This window comes from Oncorhynchus clarkii, chromosome 11, assembly GCF_045791955.1.
Source record: "Oncorhynchus clarkii lewisi isolate Uvic-CL-2024 chromosome 11, UVic_Ocla_1.0, whole genome shotgun sequence".
NCBI lineage: Eukaryota > Metazoa > Chordata > Actinopteri > Salmoniformes > Salmonidae > Oncorhynchus > Oncorhynchus clarkii.
In genome coordinates, this window is record NC_092157.1 from 22,687,437 (window position 1) to 22,704,448 (window position 17,012).

At 41.2% G+C, this 17,012-nt stretch overlaps 1 protein-coding gene across 2 annotated transcripts in view; it reads right to left on the reverse strand.

Annotated features, from left to right (window-relative positions):
* Positions 1-5,583: 5,583 nt before the first annotated feature.
* Positions 5,584-17,012, reverse strand: part of LOC139420375 (dihydropyrimidine dehydrogenase a, tandem duplicate 1) — a 217,468-nt gene continuing 206,039 nt past the window's right edge. Inside the window, exons 21-23 of one of the 2 annotated variants that reach the window (XM_071170409.1) lie at positions 9,983-10,135; positions 9,562-9,702; positions 5,584-6,902 (exon numbers count right to left, since the gene is read on the reverse strand). In XM_071170409.1, the coding sequence (XP_071026510.1) occupies positions 6,732-6,902; positions 9,562-9,702; positions 9,983-10,135 (465 nt within the window). In that variant the 3' untranslated portion in view covers positions 5,584-6,731. The remainder of the gene's footprint in view (positions 6,903-9,561; positions 9,703-9,982; positions 10,136-17,012) is intronic. The other variant, XM_071170410.1, reaches the window with a different exon arrangement.

Below are 17,012 nucleotides of genomic sequence, written 5' to 3' on the forward strand. Positions count from 1 at the left end.
TTTTTCTAGTATTCCTGAGGCAGTATTAGGCTACTGGTATGTGTCTAGTATTCCTGAGACAGTATTAGGCTACTGGTATGTGTCTAGTATTCCCGTGGCAGTATTAGGCTACTGGTATGTTTCTAGTATTCCTGTGGCAGTATTAGGCTACTGGTATGTGTCTAGTATTCCTGTGGCAGTATTAGGCTACTGGTATGTGTCTAGTATTCCTGTGGCAGTATTAGGCTACTGGTATGTGTCTAGTATTCCTGTGGCAGTATTAGGCTACTGGTATGTGTCTAGTATTCCTGTGGCAGTATTAGGCTACTGGTATGTGTCTAGTATTCCTGTGGCAGTATTAGGCTACTGGTATGTGTCTAGTGTTCCTGTGGCAGTATTAGGCTACTGGTATGTTTCTAGTATTCCTGGGGCAGTATTACGCTACTGGTATGTGTCTAGTATTCCTGTGGCAATAGTAGGCTACTGGTATGTTTCTAGTATTCATGGGGCAGTATTAGGCTACTGGTATGTGTCTAGTATTCCTGTGGCAATATTAGGCTACTGGTATGTGTCTAGTATTCCTGTGGCAATATTAGGCTACTGGTATGTTTCTAGTATTCCTGTGTCAATATTACTAGTATTACTAGTGTTCTTCTAGTATTCCTGAGGCAGTGTTACTAGTATTATTAGTATGTTTCTAGTATTCCTGAGGCAGTATTACTAGTATGTTTCTAGTTTTCCTGAGGCAGTATTACGCTACTGGTATGTTGCTAGTATTCCTGAGGCATTATTACTAGTATTATTAGCATGTTTCTAGTTTTCCTGAGGCAGCATTACTAGTATTATCAGTATGTTTCTAGTATTCCTGAGGCAGTGTTACTAGTATTATTAGTATGTTTCTAGTATTCTTGAGGCAGTGTTACTAGTAGTATTAGTATGTTTCTAGTTTTCCTGAGGCAGCATTACTAGTATTATTAGTATGTTTCTAGTTTTCCTGAGGCAGTATTAGGCTACTGGTATGTTTCTAGTATTCCCGTGGCAGTGTTACTAGTATTATTAGTATGTTTCTGGTTTTCCTGAGGCAGTGTTACTGGTATTATTAGTATGTTTCTAGTTTTCCTGAGGCAGCATTACTAGTATTATTAGTATGTTTCTAGTTTTCCTGAGGCAGTATTAGGCTACTGGTATGTTTCTAGTATTCCTGTGGCAGTGTTACTAGTATTATTAGTATGTTTCTAGTTTTCCTGAGGCAGTATTAGGCTACTGGTATGTTTCTAGTATTCCTGTGGCAGTGTTACTAGTATTATTAGTATGTTTCTAGTTTTCCTGAGGCAGTGTTACTGGTATTATTAGTATGTTTCTAGTATTCCTGTGGCAGTATTACTAGTATTACTGGTGTTTTTCTAGTATTCCCGAGGCAGTATTACTAGTATGTTTCTACTATTCCTGTGGCAGTATTACTAGTATGTTTCTAGTATTCCTGCAGCTGTCAGCCAGTTTTGTTGCCTAGCTCGCTATAGGGAACAGTTCAGTCTAATGAGGATTCCTCTGACTCTTGACTGCATTCCAAATTCAGTATAAATGGATCAATATCCCAGCCTGCATTAATGCGAAAACTTAAACAGTGTTGGTCTTGTGTTAAAACCCATGTTTCAGCCATTTCTCTCTCCTTCCCCGGCTTGCCACGTTTGACCTCAGCTAAAATAACCACAGGTCCAATTTACATAACATGCCATGCTCCAACAGCTCTCCCTCTAGGCTCCTGTGTATTTAATTCAAGTGCAGATGAAATCGCGTCTTAAATCTAATAGGTATTTTTTTCTGCTTTCTTGGATAATGGGCGGACCGGACCGTACATTATATAGGCAGGCAGACATACACTATATTACATTGCATTGAGCATAATTTAATAGCTAGGCATACCATGTTGATCTTGATTGTGTGGATAGATTTCGCCCTTACTTGCGGACAGAACATTTGACATCCATTTTGTTTTAACAAGCTGGAGATGGAGATATGATGGGTGACCTGCTGTAGGATGTGTTGGGGTCAGAAGGGGATGTTAACCGTTGTCACGTCACTCACATATAGTAGCCTATAGCTGAAAACTTGTCATCCAGCCAAGGCGATACTATGTGTGTGTGTGTCATCTCACCGAGCGCATGCTATGCCACACCACCCACTCCACTCACAGTACTGTTTGCTGATGATGGTACACGCTGCCCTGGAGTTCACGCCCCAGGCCCAGGATTGATACCATGTTGATTTTTAATGATGTACTGCTGAAAGGAAGGCAGGAGAGGACCCAGGCTAGACATCAGCGGTCGGCTCCAGCGGTGTGCTAAATGCCATTCTAATTATCTTGCTGCACGCTGAATGCCAGAAGTAAACATTTACACAGTTTACACTAACCCCATAACCCCCCAAACTCTGTTCAGCGTTCAGGGGACGCTGGATGCTCGTTGATGTCCGACCCCGGCTGTGAACCCTGCCTTGTTTTGCCTGTTAGGCTTGATAAACTCAGCCTCCATTTTGTGTAGGCTAGAGGATATTAGTACCACATCCATCCACTGTTAACTAGGAGTGCATCTCAAATTGCACCTTATTCACTATATAGTGCACTACTTTTGACCAGGGCCCATAGGTGGTGTTTCCGTCATTCAAAAGTCTAGACATGGTAGTGGACATGGCAATAGACAAATATTCCTAATGAAACCTTTTAGGAGCTTAAAACTTTCAGACAGACAGTGGTTATCTGATAGTTAAACTACATGACCACGCCCAGCCCCATCCACTCAGAGGCCTCGTTGTAAACTTCATCTAGATCTTAACAGGTCGTTATTGTAAAAGAGAATTCTCAATGACATGCCTGGTTGAATAATGGAAACATTTCGATTTTAGATAGACTGAAGAAATAGTGTGAATATGGTTTTTAGTCTAATGACAATGTTAATACTGCTAGAGGGAATGGACTGTAGTGTTTTGTGGACATTACCGTAGTATTTACTACAGTGTTTTTGTTAAATTTTTTACATATATATTTTTTTAATTTATTTAACCTTTATTTAACCAGGTAGGCTAGTTCAGAACAAGTTCTCATTTGCAACTGCGACCTGGCCAAGATAAAGCATAGCAATTCGACACATACAACAACACAGAGTTACACATGGAATAAACAAAACATAGTCAATAATACAGTAGAACAAAAGAAAACAAAAAGTCTATATACAGTGAGTGCAAATGAGGTAAGTTAAGGAAATAAATAGGCCATGGTGGCGAAGTAATTACAATATAGCAATTAAACACTGGAATGGTAGATGTGCAGAAGATGAATGTGCAAGTAGAAATACTGGGGTGCAAAGGAGCAAGATAAATAAATAAATAAATACTGTATGGGGATGAGGTAGGTAGATAGATGGGCTGTTTACAGATGGGCTATGTACAGGTGCAGTGATCTGTGAGCTGCTCTGACAGCTGGTGCTTAAAGCTAGTGAGGGAGATATGAGTCTTCAGCTTCAGAGATTTTTGCAGCTCGTTCCAGTCATTGGCAGCAGAGAACTGGAAGGAAAGATGACCAAAGGGGGAATTGGCTTTGGGGGTGACCAGTGAGATATACCCGCTGGAGCGCGTGCTACAGGTGGGTGCTGCTATGGTGACCAGTGAGCTGAGATAAGGCGGGGCTTTACCTAGCAGAGACTTACTTGTAGATGACCTGGAGCCAGTGGGTTTGGCGACGAGTATGAAGCGAGGGCCAGCCAACAAGAGCGTAATCATTAACATAGAAGTGTTTTTTTTCCACCTTGAGGAAACCTACTGGACAAATACTAAAATAGCAAATGTTCCATAACCTGTAGGTAGGTAGGACTGGGGTTTGAATGGATAGTACAGAGCTCTTTTATTTAAACTGGAGGACGTAAGAGACTCGGGCTTGTAACCCTTTTCTACCCCTCTTCTCAGGGGTGTTTGCAGTTCTCCTTTTGTCTTTAGCGACTTGACCTTTATTAAAACAAGCTTTATTGGATAATTAAATGTAAAGAAAAAAGACAAAAGGTAAAACTAAAATCAGGAGGGAGGGAGGGGGATACAAACCCGGTTTAGGGGATAATGTTGGGTAGGGGATATGAACCCAGGTTAGGGTTGGGTAGAGGATTTGAACCCGGTTTAGGGGGTAGGGTTGGGTAAGCGATACAAACCTGGTTTAGGGGGTAGGGTTGGGTAAGGGATACGAACCCAGTTTAGGGTGAAGGGTTGGGTAGGGGATACAAACCTGGTTTAGGGGGTAGGGTTGGGTAGGGGATACGAAAACGGTTTAGGGGGTAGGATTGGAAACAGGATATGGACCAGGTTTAGGGTAAGGGTTTGAGGAGGGATTTATTTCTATAGAAAAAAAATTGGGCATAGAAACTTGCTCTTCAGGAGTAGGTGGTTGAGTGGTTGTGGATGTTGCTTGTGTTTGTTTCCAGTGTCCAACAGGAGCGGGCAAAAAATATTACGCACAGGTCTTCTCCAGAGCAGCGACACACCGGGCACACGGCGGTTTGGATCTCAGGTAAGTATTGGGTAGGTATTAAGGCTTTTCTGGGTAAGCATGTATTATTTAAATAAAAAATAAATAAATGAATAATAGGTCACTGCATGTAAGTATACTGTACATGTTTTAAATGGCATGCAAGTTTGAAATTTTTTTGAAAACATGCTGGCCGTCTAGGCAGAGTTGCAAAGAAAAAGCCATATCCCAGACTGGCCAATACAAATAAAATATTAAGATTGGCAAAAGAACACAGACACTGGACAAAGGAACTCTGCCTAGAAGGCCAGCATCCCGGAGTCGCCTCTTCTCTGTTGACGTTGAGACTGGTGTTTTGCGGATACTATTTAATGAAGCTGCCAGTTGAGGACTTGTGAGGCGCCTGTCTCTCAAACTAGACACTCTAATGTACTTGTCCTCTTGCTCAGGTTTGCACTGGGTCCTCCCACTCCTCTTTCTATTCTGGTTAGAGCCAGTTTGTGCTGTTCTGTGAAGGAAGTAGTACACAGCATTGTACGAGATCTTCAGTTTCTTGGCAATTTCTCGCATGGAATGGCCTTCATTTCTCAGAACAAGAATAGACTGACGAGTTTCAGAAGAAAGTTATTTGTTTCTGGCCATTTTGAGCCTGTAATCGAACCCACAAATGCTGATGTTCCAGATACACAACTAGCCTAATGAAGGCCATTTTTTTTGCTTCTTTAATCAGAACAACAGTTTTCAGCTGTGCTAACATAATTGCAAAAGCGCTTTCTAATGATCAATTAGCCTTTTAAAATGACATACAGTACTAGCTAACACAACATGCCATTGGAACACAAGAGTGATGGTTGCTGATATTGGGCCTCTGTACACCTATGTAGATATTCCATTTAAAAAAGCTGCCGTTTTCAGCCATTTACAACATTACCAATGTTTACATTGTATTTCTGACCAATTTGATGTTATTTTAAATGGACAAAAAATGTGCTTTTCTTTCAAAAACAAGGACATTTCTAAGTGACCCCAAACTTTTGAACGGTAGTGTAGGTATACATTAACCATGGGCGAGTAGCAGGTACTTATAGAGATGAGACTAGTCACAGCTGACCTTTAGTGAGCTCCCAGTGAATCACAGCTATTCTTCATATCTATTGAACTGGAAACAGCCACAGGAAGATCTGACCTTTTAGTTACAACAACCCCTGGCCCGTAATACAACAAAGATCCCTGATTTCACAATTACACACCCAAATCAAGAGAAATGGTCAAAAAACACACAAAAACCTGTTAACACAATCAATGTGTAATCCACATAACCACAGAGAGATGCAAATAGTATTAGTAGTAATAGTAGAATACATTCTAAGCTTTGGTGCAAGGCAAGTTAAACTAAAAGTAAAGCTGGCTTGTAGCTAACACTGGGAGTGCAGGGCAAGTTAAACTAAAAGTAAAGCTGGCTTGTAGCTAACACTGGGAGTGCAGGGCAAGTTAAACTAAAAGTAAAGCTGGCTTGTAGCTAACACTGGGAGTGCAGGGCAAGTTAAACTAAAAGTAAAGCTGGCTTGTAGTTAACACTTGGAGGAACCAAACTAAACAGATGCAGTGCTTGATAAACATGAAACAATGACCTCCAGTGCTGATGTGGTATGAGAGAGAGGAGATTGTCTGGACATTCACAGGTGGAATACCTCAGGCTGTCACGATCACCTATTCATCTTTGTTCCTTACCACTTCTAATCCTTCTGATTATCCCTCCCAACATATAATGTCTAATTTTATAGCTCTGGGCTTGTGGTCCGACTGCCATCCACACATGCTTGTTAGGAAATGTAGCATTGGTGCGTCAGTTTGTCAGATAGAGGCCAGATACATAAACATCCATTATTTTCTGCCTTCCCCTTCCTCCCTCCTTTCTCTTCCTCCCCTCTTCTCTTCCACCTTCACTCTCATTATCACAGCCTTGACACAACGGGGAAGAGAAAAAAAACTCAACGACAAAAACAACAACACATCCCCACACCACCATTGTTTAGAAATAATGCCACGTTTTGCTGCCCGGTTGATTATTTGTAGATAATTGGCTTGGGAATATATAAGGCAATTATTTATCCACACTAATAATTATTTTCATATAATCAAGGTAATTTTTCACAGCACAATTACAAAGCAAAGGAATCGATGTTGTCAAACAGACATTGGTGGAGGTTTTTGTTTCTTCTTTCTTTCACTCCATCCTTTAGTTTCAGCATACGGGCATGACGGCTTGAGGCAGGCCTCTCTTGGGCACATACGGTGTTGTCCTGGTAACCATTTTGATGCACTCGATGATAGGGCAGACACTGAGACAGAGAGTGCAGCCGGTGCAGCTGTCGTTAACTATAGGGAAATGGGTCTCAGGGTCAAACGAAATAGCCTGCAGAGAGAGAGAGAGAGAGAGAGAGAGAAGAGAGAGGAGAGAGAGAGAGAAGAGAGAGAGAAGAGAGAGCGAGAAGAGAGAGAAGAGAGAGAGAGAAGAGAGAGAGAGAAGAGAGAGAGAAAGAGAGAGAGATAGAGAGAGTGTGAGTGAGTGAGTGAGTGAGTGAGTGAGTGAGTGAGTAGAGAGCAAAGGCTATAAGGTTTGGAATGGCTGCCATGGACCATCATTGACATGGTTTTAGCGTGCTAGGCTAGCACAGGAAGTCCTGCAATGAATCCATGTTATGTAGCTAGTAGACCAATGTGTTCTGCACTGTAACATCAAACAAGGCATATTGTGTATTCTGTTATCACAGTGGATTTGTAATAATATTGAGTTCTATTTAAATCATCTTGCTATGAAAATGTATAAATTGCCCTCATGCAAACTGCATGGTGTTGCATATTGCCGTCAATTCATCATGCTGATACATAATTTACAATTTTATGTTTATTGTCCATGCGCAATAAAATACATATTTACAACAGATGTCTTCAACATATTGTTGTGAAAATCATTCAGGGGACATCTACATCTAACCCTGTATGCAATATTAATGAAGAAAAAAAGATATATACAGTACCAGTCAAACTTTTGGACACACCTACTCAATCAAGTGTTTTTCTTTATTTTCACTATTTTCTACATTGTAGAACAATAGGGAACATATCAAAACTATGAAATAACAAACATGGAATCATGTAGTAAGCAAAAAAGTGTTAAACAAATCAAAAAATACTTTGTATTTTAGATTCTTCAAAGTAGCCATCCTTTGATGACAGCTTTGCACACTCTTGAAATGACCTCAACCAGCTCCACCTGGAATGCTTTTCCAACAGTCTTGAAGGAGTTCCCATATTATGCTGAGCTCTTGTTGGCTGGTCTTCCTTCACTCTGCAGTCCAACTCATCCCAAACCATCAACATTGGGTTGTGGTCGGGTGATTGTGGATGCCAGATCATTTGATGCAGCACTCCATCACTCTCCGTCTTGGTCAAATAGCACTTACGCAGCTTAGAGGTGTGTTGGGTCATTGTCCTGTTGAAAAACAAATTATAGTCCCACTAAGCGCAAACCAGAATGGATGGCGCATTGCTGCAGAATGCTGTGGTAGCCATACTGGTTAAGTGTGTCTTGAATTCTAAATAAATCAATGACAGTGTCACCAGCAAAGCACGCCACACCATAACACCTCCTCCTCCATGCTTCACGGTGGGAACCACACATGCGGAGATCATGTGTTCACCTACTCTGCATATCACAAAGACACGTCGGTTGGAACAAGAAATCTAGAATTTGGACTCATCAGACCAAAGGACAGATTTCCACCGGTCTAATGTCCGTTGCTCATGTTTCTTGGCCCAAGCAAGTCTCTTCTTCTTATTGGTGTCCTTTAGTAGTGGTTTGTTTGCAGCAATTCGACCATGAAGGTCTGATTCACACAGTCTCCTCTGAACAGTTGATGTTGAGATGTGTCTGTTAATTGAACTCTGTGAAGCATTTATTTGGGCTGCAATTTCTGAGGCTGGTAACTAATGAACTTATCCTCTGCGGCAGAGGTAACTCTGGGTCTTCCTTTCCTGTGGCGTCATGACTTTCATCATAGCGCTAGACGGTTTTTGCAACTGCACTTGAAGAAACTTTCAAAGGTCTTGAAATTCTCCGGATTGACTGACCTGCATGTCTTAAAGTAAGGATGGACTGTTGTTTCTCTTTCCTTATTTGAGCTGTTCTTGCAATAATATTGACTTGGGTCTTTTACTAAATAGAGCTATCTTCTGTATACCAACCCTACCTTTTCACAACACAACTGATTGGCTCAAACACATTTAGAAGGAAAGAAATTCCACAAATTAACTTTTAACAAGGCACACCTGTTAATTAAAATGCATTCCTCATGAAACTCGTTGAGAGAATGCCAAGAGTGTGCAAAGATGTCATCAAGGCAAAGGGTGGCTACTTTGAAGAATCTCAAATATAAAATATATTTTGATTTGTTTAACACTTTTCTTTGGTTACTGTGTGTTATTTCATGGTTTTGATGTCTTCACTATTATTCTACAATGTAGAAAATGGTGAAAATAAAGAAAAACCATGGAATGAGTAGGATGTGTACAAACTTTTGACTGGTACTGTATATAAAAAAAAAGTGTCTGTGTGTGTGGAACCACCTATTCGATGGAGACACATTATCCTGATGAATGCCGGTCTTCATTAGAAACCATTAATAACATATAATCCCTCTCAGAGATCCACTCACAGACAATGAGCTCTGATGGAACAGTCCGTGCTACTTCATCAATACTTCTGCTGATAGATAATGGGGACATTTATTTACCAGGGAAGAAGAGGAGATTCTTTCTTTAATAAAACTGTCATACTGTTCCTTCCTCCGACAGAGGTACTTTCACAGAGAGCGAGAGAGCGAGAGACTAATGTGCGTCACTGTGACTATAATGAAAACTAGGCCTTGTCACAAGGCATCCCTTTTTCAGGAGACAGTAAGGGCCAGTCTGGTCCTTAAACAGGCTTTGATTAGACTTGTTCCCGAGCACGTGTGTCTCTGAGTGAGCGTGTGCTTCAAACAAATGGAGGGGATGTACAGTGCAGTATGTACCTGGTACCCAGAGTCATTGCAGGTCATGTAGCACTTGCCACAGTTGATACACATTTCCTCATCTATAACAGCCTCGACCTGCTCTGTGTTGTTCAGCTCCCCGTATGCACCGATGTGCTTCAGAGCCCTGGCTATAACATCCTGGGAACAAGACAACACTAAATAATTACACACAGAACATATTATAGATATATATAGGATCTTTATGGCAACACACATTGATCTAAGGACCTGGTCTCAGTCATGTACTGTATCTTACATGCCTTGTAAACATTATGGCTAAATCTAGGCATCTGTTCCAATATCTACACTAGCATACTACTAAGAATGAAGCAATGTATTGGGCATGCATTCTACAGTACATCCAAAACATATTTCAAAGTACTATGGGAGAACTAAGGGGTGTTCTCTTCTCTCTTACCTTGACAGCTGGGACTGGTCTCTTGGGGGTGTACGTTCTGGTGCCATTGGCCTCCACTACTGTGGTCTTCTCAACGTAGTCTCTCACTGCCTTCTTGTAGTCGGCCAAAACCTTTTTCTTCTCAAGCAGATAGGGTCCAAAGCTGGGTAAACTCTTAAAGTAGGATTGATAGAAGGCTGAAGGTTAGTTGTTAAATTCTAACAGCTTCAGTTGTAACTTAATATTGGAGGTAGTGAAATTCTGAAAAATGATTGGCTTTCCAGGATAGCCTTTTGGTGTGAAACTTGTTGTAGTAAATCAATTTTAGTTTATTCCTCCGGTAAAATATGACTGACCACTTTTTTTAAAATTTAGAAAAGTAATTTTGGTTTTAATCAAAAGTGTTTAAAGATAGATGTGACCATGTTATTGATGGTTTTTGATAGTTTAATATGGTTCTACGTAAGCATTTTACTTATTCATAACTCTCCAATTATCTTAGCAATAACAAAGTAATAAATTACAATTTGTAAGAGTGAATTTGTTTAAATGTTTTACCAATGACATGTCTTATGCATCTATTGTCTACCAATGCCATTTTACTTGTATCAATCTTTTGTATCTCTTTGTAATATTGTCTCGTGTCCTCTTCGACCATGTGTTGACAGGTTTGTTGACCTAAGAGAGAGGTTGTTTGTCTACTTACTGCTGATGAGTGTTTAAGCTGCACCTCCAGTACAGAGTACTGAAGCATCACTGATGTGCCTCATTAGAAGCATCAGATGAGAACAAACACACAGCGAGACAGGGATGAGACAGGAATGAGACGAGGATGAGATGAGGATTGGAGAGGCACAGACTGACCGCATTAAAGGAACACTGTTTGCTTTGGAGTAGTGGCCACTGTTTTTCATCCTGGGAAATTAATGAGATCCGTTTGGCCAACATTTACACGTTAACTGTATCAAGCTGGAGGTGTCCCCTGGGCTTATTGAGTGTTGTACAGCGTTTAGATTTTTTTTCCCCCTCCTCCTGTACACCACAGCAAGTGTACAGGATTACAAGTGAATGACCCACTTTTCCCAAAAACAAGAAAAAAAAAGTCAAAAACTAAAAAGTACAATAAAACCACATTTGCTTCAGTTCCCGTTTGAAATTACATCTCTTTCCCCATCTGCTGTGCAGTGCATCGGACGTGATATTGAAAAATTGTTTGGCTTTTAAAAGTGAAATACAAGCTGATGGCGGTCATGGAGGGTGGTTTTCAGGGAGATTATTGTTGTGGGTTTACTCCCGTTTGCATCTCCTGTAGGCCCTCTACTGTAAAATCATGCAATATATTTGCAAAAATATTCATTCGCCTTCCTGGCTTAAGACATTACCGTGTCAATGAACAGGAATTGCTTGCTCACTCAAAATGGTTGCTGCTTGTCTGCGAGCTATTCCCCTTGAAAACAACGTGTTGGCGGGATGGAGGTGATGCAGCTACAGGAGAACATTACCTAAAGCACTTAAAAGGCTCGTCTGAAATGGGCAATTTTGTTTCAGAGAAGAATAACAGCCAAAACACAATAACATTCTCGAAGAAAAAAAATACAAATCTATGATTGTTTTTTGAGAAAATCTTTGAAAATGAGTTTCCAAGGGTGTACGATTTCATCCAAATACAGCTACAGCCCTTGTACAGACATTCTACTGTATATATGTGGGGATTTGGAGTCATACAGTCTATGCTTTTTATATTAAAAAAAACATAGTTCTCTGTGAACAGTATGGTCATTCATGTTTGTCTGATATAACTAATATCACGTTATAAACATCAAGTCATGTCTCATTTTCAAGCATCAATGTTGTATTCCATAGATAATTGGGACTTTCACACAAACAGTAGTCCTGATCTTCCAGAAACCATGCACAAACAAAAAAAAATAGGAAAAATTGCCTGATGAATGAATATTTTCCATTCTAATTAAAACGGTCAACAGTTAGGGTCCCTTACCACTACAGTGACCTCATTGATCACTTAATGTGTTGTGAAATCTGTTAGAAAATGTATTGTAATGTTTTAAAAAATGTTATAAATGCCTTCATTTTGCTGGATCCCAGGAAGAGTAGCTGCTGCCTTGGAAGGAACTAATGAGGAGCCATAATAAACACAAGATATTAATCAAGCCATGAACTTTCTCACCCTTCGGTCTCTTGACCGTCAATCTACTCATGATGATTATTGATGTTGTTGTTTTTAAATGGCTTGTTTTTTGTTGTTGCTTTACAGAGCTTTGAGATTTCTTTATGTCATGAATTGCGTTTTAAAAGTTGAATAAATTATTATTAAGCACATGTCCCCTTTAATCTGTGCCTGCCTATACCAAAGACCAAAGGTACACTTTTGGTATCCAGACGTCACTTGAGCCAGAGGAGTCTTTGATCCTTAACAAGGACAGAGGGGGGGGGGGACACACACACACACACACACACAGAGAGACAGAGAGAGAGAGGGGGAGAAAAAGTGAGAGAAACAGAGAGAGAAAAAGACAGAAAGAGAGGTATCTAGAGAGAGAGAGAGCACGATAGCTAGAGAGAGAGAAAGGGAGAGAGAGAGGGATCACTCTGTCTTTATCCATACATCTCCATAGCCCTACCCAATTGTGTGTGGACGTGTGCATATGTTTGTGTGTGCTTGAAGAAAGACGTCCACCACAGGCCCCTTGCGATCTCTTGGCAAGTGCTTAAGTGGAGAAGTAACTGCTTGTTGTGATTCCTCTAGATTACCATATTCATGACGGTTTGAAGGCAGAATCCCACATACTTATGGCCCCAACATAGGAGGGGATTAAGCTCAGGCTGGCAGGCTGTTTGTCTGCCGTGTGTGTGTGTGTTTGTTTGTGTGTGTATGGAAATTGCAGTGATGCCAGACAGGCAAAGCAAGCTCCAACACAACATGCCACTGAGGCCGTGTGGAAAGCCAATCCCATACCTAGGGTGCCACTAATTCATTTCCACCGCACATCTCCAAATTGACCAGAGGAAATGAGGTAAGACCAAGCTGTTCAAAGTATCGACATTGATTCAGGTTTTGAAATGTCACTTTTTTTCTGTCTCAGTTTCAACTTGCCTCCTTTAACAAGCAGCTTTTTGAAATCTATCAGAAAAGTTATCATGAGACAAGCAATTCTACTGGAGCTCTTCCCTGCATTATCCAGCACGACTATTAGATAAGAGACTTCCCTGAGAAGCTATCTGTGAAAACTCGTGCTTCCTCTGAAAGTTAGACTCGGGATTAGTCTCCTTGGCATATCAAGCTATTGCAATGCCATTTATTCTTGCAAGAAAATAAAAATGAACTTGTGTTGCCACTAGCTCTGTCGTTGCTAAAATTAGTAAATTGATTGAAAAACTACACCTGCACTGACTCAGTTTCAAACATACCTAATATTTAATGTGCTAGCAATGTGTTTCTGTGCTCTGAGAGGCCATAACAAAACAGAGATCACAGATTGTATTGCTGTCTTTCTCTGTCTTCTCATCCACAGCTGTTCTCCAAATATCACCTCCAAACCGGTGAGCGAAGTAAACCAAAGTACAGATGGTTAGTAGGCAACACATTGCAACTTTTATTAGTAGATCCTCGGGAAAAACAGGTGTGCGTGACATGTTTTTCCGCTTTTCATTGAACCATTTATTCAAATTAATGCGGTTTGTTTTTAATTAGATTTTTTTCTCTCTCTTCTTCAATTTCATATGGTAATGAGATCATCTCTAAGCTCGATAAATATCATATGCCCACATTGTGTGCATAACATTAAAAAGTAGCAAAGGTTTTAATTGTACATGAAATACCACACATTCAATTGGAACCACCTCTAAACATCCATACGTAGCGGCACACCAGGACATTTCACATAAGGACAGCCTATGTCCAAATCATTAGATGTATGTGCAGTCAGACTTTTACAGGAATTATACACTGCTACCCTATCGTGCCCTTATGTTTCAAAAGGAATCTCAAGGCAGTCTGTCTGTCCTTTCGTCCGTCCACACAAGGCCATCCACATGAAAAGACTTCAAGGTCATAACACTGGAAAGCACTCCCCTATGCATATTGTGCTGCCAGGCCACACTCCAAAGGAGAAGCCCTCCAACCCTCTGTGAGCTCTCTACTATATCTGCTAACAACATTAAGGCTTATTGCTCCCTCAAATACATGCTGCCATTAAGAAAAGAGATCAGGTCACAAGTCTAAAGAAAGAAGGATAAGAAAAGCAACAACAACCCCGGCAGCATAAAAAGTGGGTGATTCATCATCACTAAACTACTGCTTACAATGTGCCATAATTAAACGTGAAAAACTAAATGTATACATCTGTGTGTTCAGCCCTCATTAATTTAAACCAGGCACAGTAGTACCAGATAGGTTCTAATCCAACAGTTATTCTGTTCTTGTTTTTTCCCTACCTCCTCTTCTTCTTATTCTTTTCCCCCTGCTACAACAGAACATTAAAATGTATTTCGGCCTCTAAGGTCCATGGCTATAAACCACAGAGTGGAAAGAAGGGGCTGGGGAAACCACAGCCAGAGATGAAGGCCCACCACACCAACCACAGCAAAGAGAGAGAGAGCTAGGGAGGGAGAGATTGGGTACGTTGAGTGCCGTGGTCTTTTACCCAAACTGCCAAGCAGCGAGCGCCAGCCACGTCTTAAAACAATCACACAACAACCCTTAATTGGATGCCAGTGTGTTCCTCCCCCTAACAAGTAAACAAACACAATAACTTGGCATCAGTTTGATTTGTTTGTGTGTTGTATTTTGTTCTGTTTCTTTAAACTGTTAATCAAGAGAGCAGTGTAGCAGGAGGAATTAATAACCTGTATTGTATGTGCATCTGATCTGCCTTCATAAATTATGCGGTGAGTGGAGAGGAGTCTGTTACCTTGTGTGTCGGTACAGATCAGTTTTAGAGGTTGGAAAATCACCTCCCATGTAAAAACTGTGTGGGTGAAACTCATCTCCAAAACCCCAAAGTGGCAATTAAAAAGTTCCTGCAAAGGACTTGTGGACTTGTGTTGCATGTTCGTTAACATTTATCAATATGCAAACCAATTTGGTCCCAATTCATTCTGATTTGGACGCATTATACCACACAAGTTCCACAAAATACAGACGAGTAAGCTTGGTTTCCAAATGTCCAAATTTCTGTTAATTACTATAGCTTCCGCCTTGGGCCAATCAGTGTCATTTTGTAAATGCCGGATCTCTATGGCAAGACACATCATTCACCCAAGTTTCGTCAAAATCGTCCCAGTGCTGTTTGAGATATTGGTAAACTAATGTACGAACGAACGGAGACAGATCCACAGTTCCCTCCCCGATTTCATCGTGGGGGACAATGAAGGCACTGAACATTGAGACATGTTAGCTGATATTTGGCCAGACCAACAGCATGGTTTCTCTCCTTCTCTCACTGTCAACCACACCAATAGTCAGAAAGACAGTCAGCCAGCCAGCCCGCCCACCAGAGGTCCCTAATAACAAACACACAAGCGGCTCAGAGACATGATTTGGCCTCTGTCTCAGGGGCCGAATATGAGGGCGGCCTAATGAAAGATCCCAAAGAGGAAGCAGACAGCCGTGGCAATAACTGTACATCTATACTCTGGTTGGGGAGGACGGTCTGGCTAATGGTCTGGAGGACAGGCTGACTCCCCTTTCACTTCTCATAACATTTACCACAGGCTGTGTCCCAAATGGCACCCCATTCTATATATAGTGCACTACTTTTGACCATAGCCCTATGGGCCCTACATAGGGGTTAGGTCCCATTTTGGATGCAGCCACAGAATGGTTTGGATTCCACAGCCCACACCTGGACTGGTGTTACTCACATCAGGTTCAAACAGAATAAACAGTGGGTGTAATTGATGTACTGAACACATTGGGAGAGGGATTTAAAGGCTAGTGAGTGGATACCTAATCTGTATTTAAATCTGATCCTACCTTTAATTGACAACAATGTCAGGACATTTACATCTAGTGGAAACGGTGCCTGAGGAAGGTCTGCAGCATCATCAAGGAAGACATAAATACCATCCACAAGCTGTTCACTCCCTTATTGTTGGTCAGACGGTATCGGAGCATGAGGTCTGATATCAACAGGCTCAGAGACAGTTTCGATCTACAAACCATCCGACTGCTGAACACTTGAACTGGACTGACCACCTGCACCTTAACACAAATGCACTCACTCAAGCTCACACCCACACAGACATACACTCATCCACACACGCGCATGCACACACGCACACCACAACTGCTGCTACCAGACTCTTACTATGATTGCTAAATTAAACACTTGCCCCTGAATCACCCCTTCCCCAAAACAAGTGTAAATACTGGACGATAAATTGTGCCTTCTTGTATTACAATTATGCTAAAAAATGTATTCTGTTCTATTAAGTCATTTACCTTAGGTTCATGTTCTTATATTTTATTATGTATTATTGTTGTTGCATTGTCGAGAAGGAATCTGCAAGTAAGCATTTCATTGGACGCTGTATACCATGTGTATCCTGTACATACGACTAATACATGTCAAGTAAAGGTAGTCTTACTCTGGGTAACTTTCACAATCTACAATTCAAATAGATGTATTTTGTGCCTTTTAGAGGCATATTGTGGTTTCTCTATTAGTGCCAACAATCAAAATGGCAACTATCATAATTTTACATTTGAGTCATTTAGCAGATGCTCTTATCCAGAGCGTTTAGGGTTAAGGTCCCTGCTCAAGGTCACATCAACAGATTTTTCACCTAGATGGCTCGGGGATTCGAACCAGCATCCTTTCGGTTACTGGTCCAATGCGCTGAACCGCTAGTCAGTACCACCCCCCTCCCCAGCCAGCACCCTTCCACCACCCCCAATATCAGCCCATCACCACCTCACCTGAGCCAGAGTGTTTCCAGGCAGGCCCCCAGCAGAGAGGGGGTAGGTCAGGCTGGTCCAAGGCTTCATTACCCCTGCAGGCCTGCCAAGCTCAACCAGACTCCGCCGTGC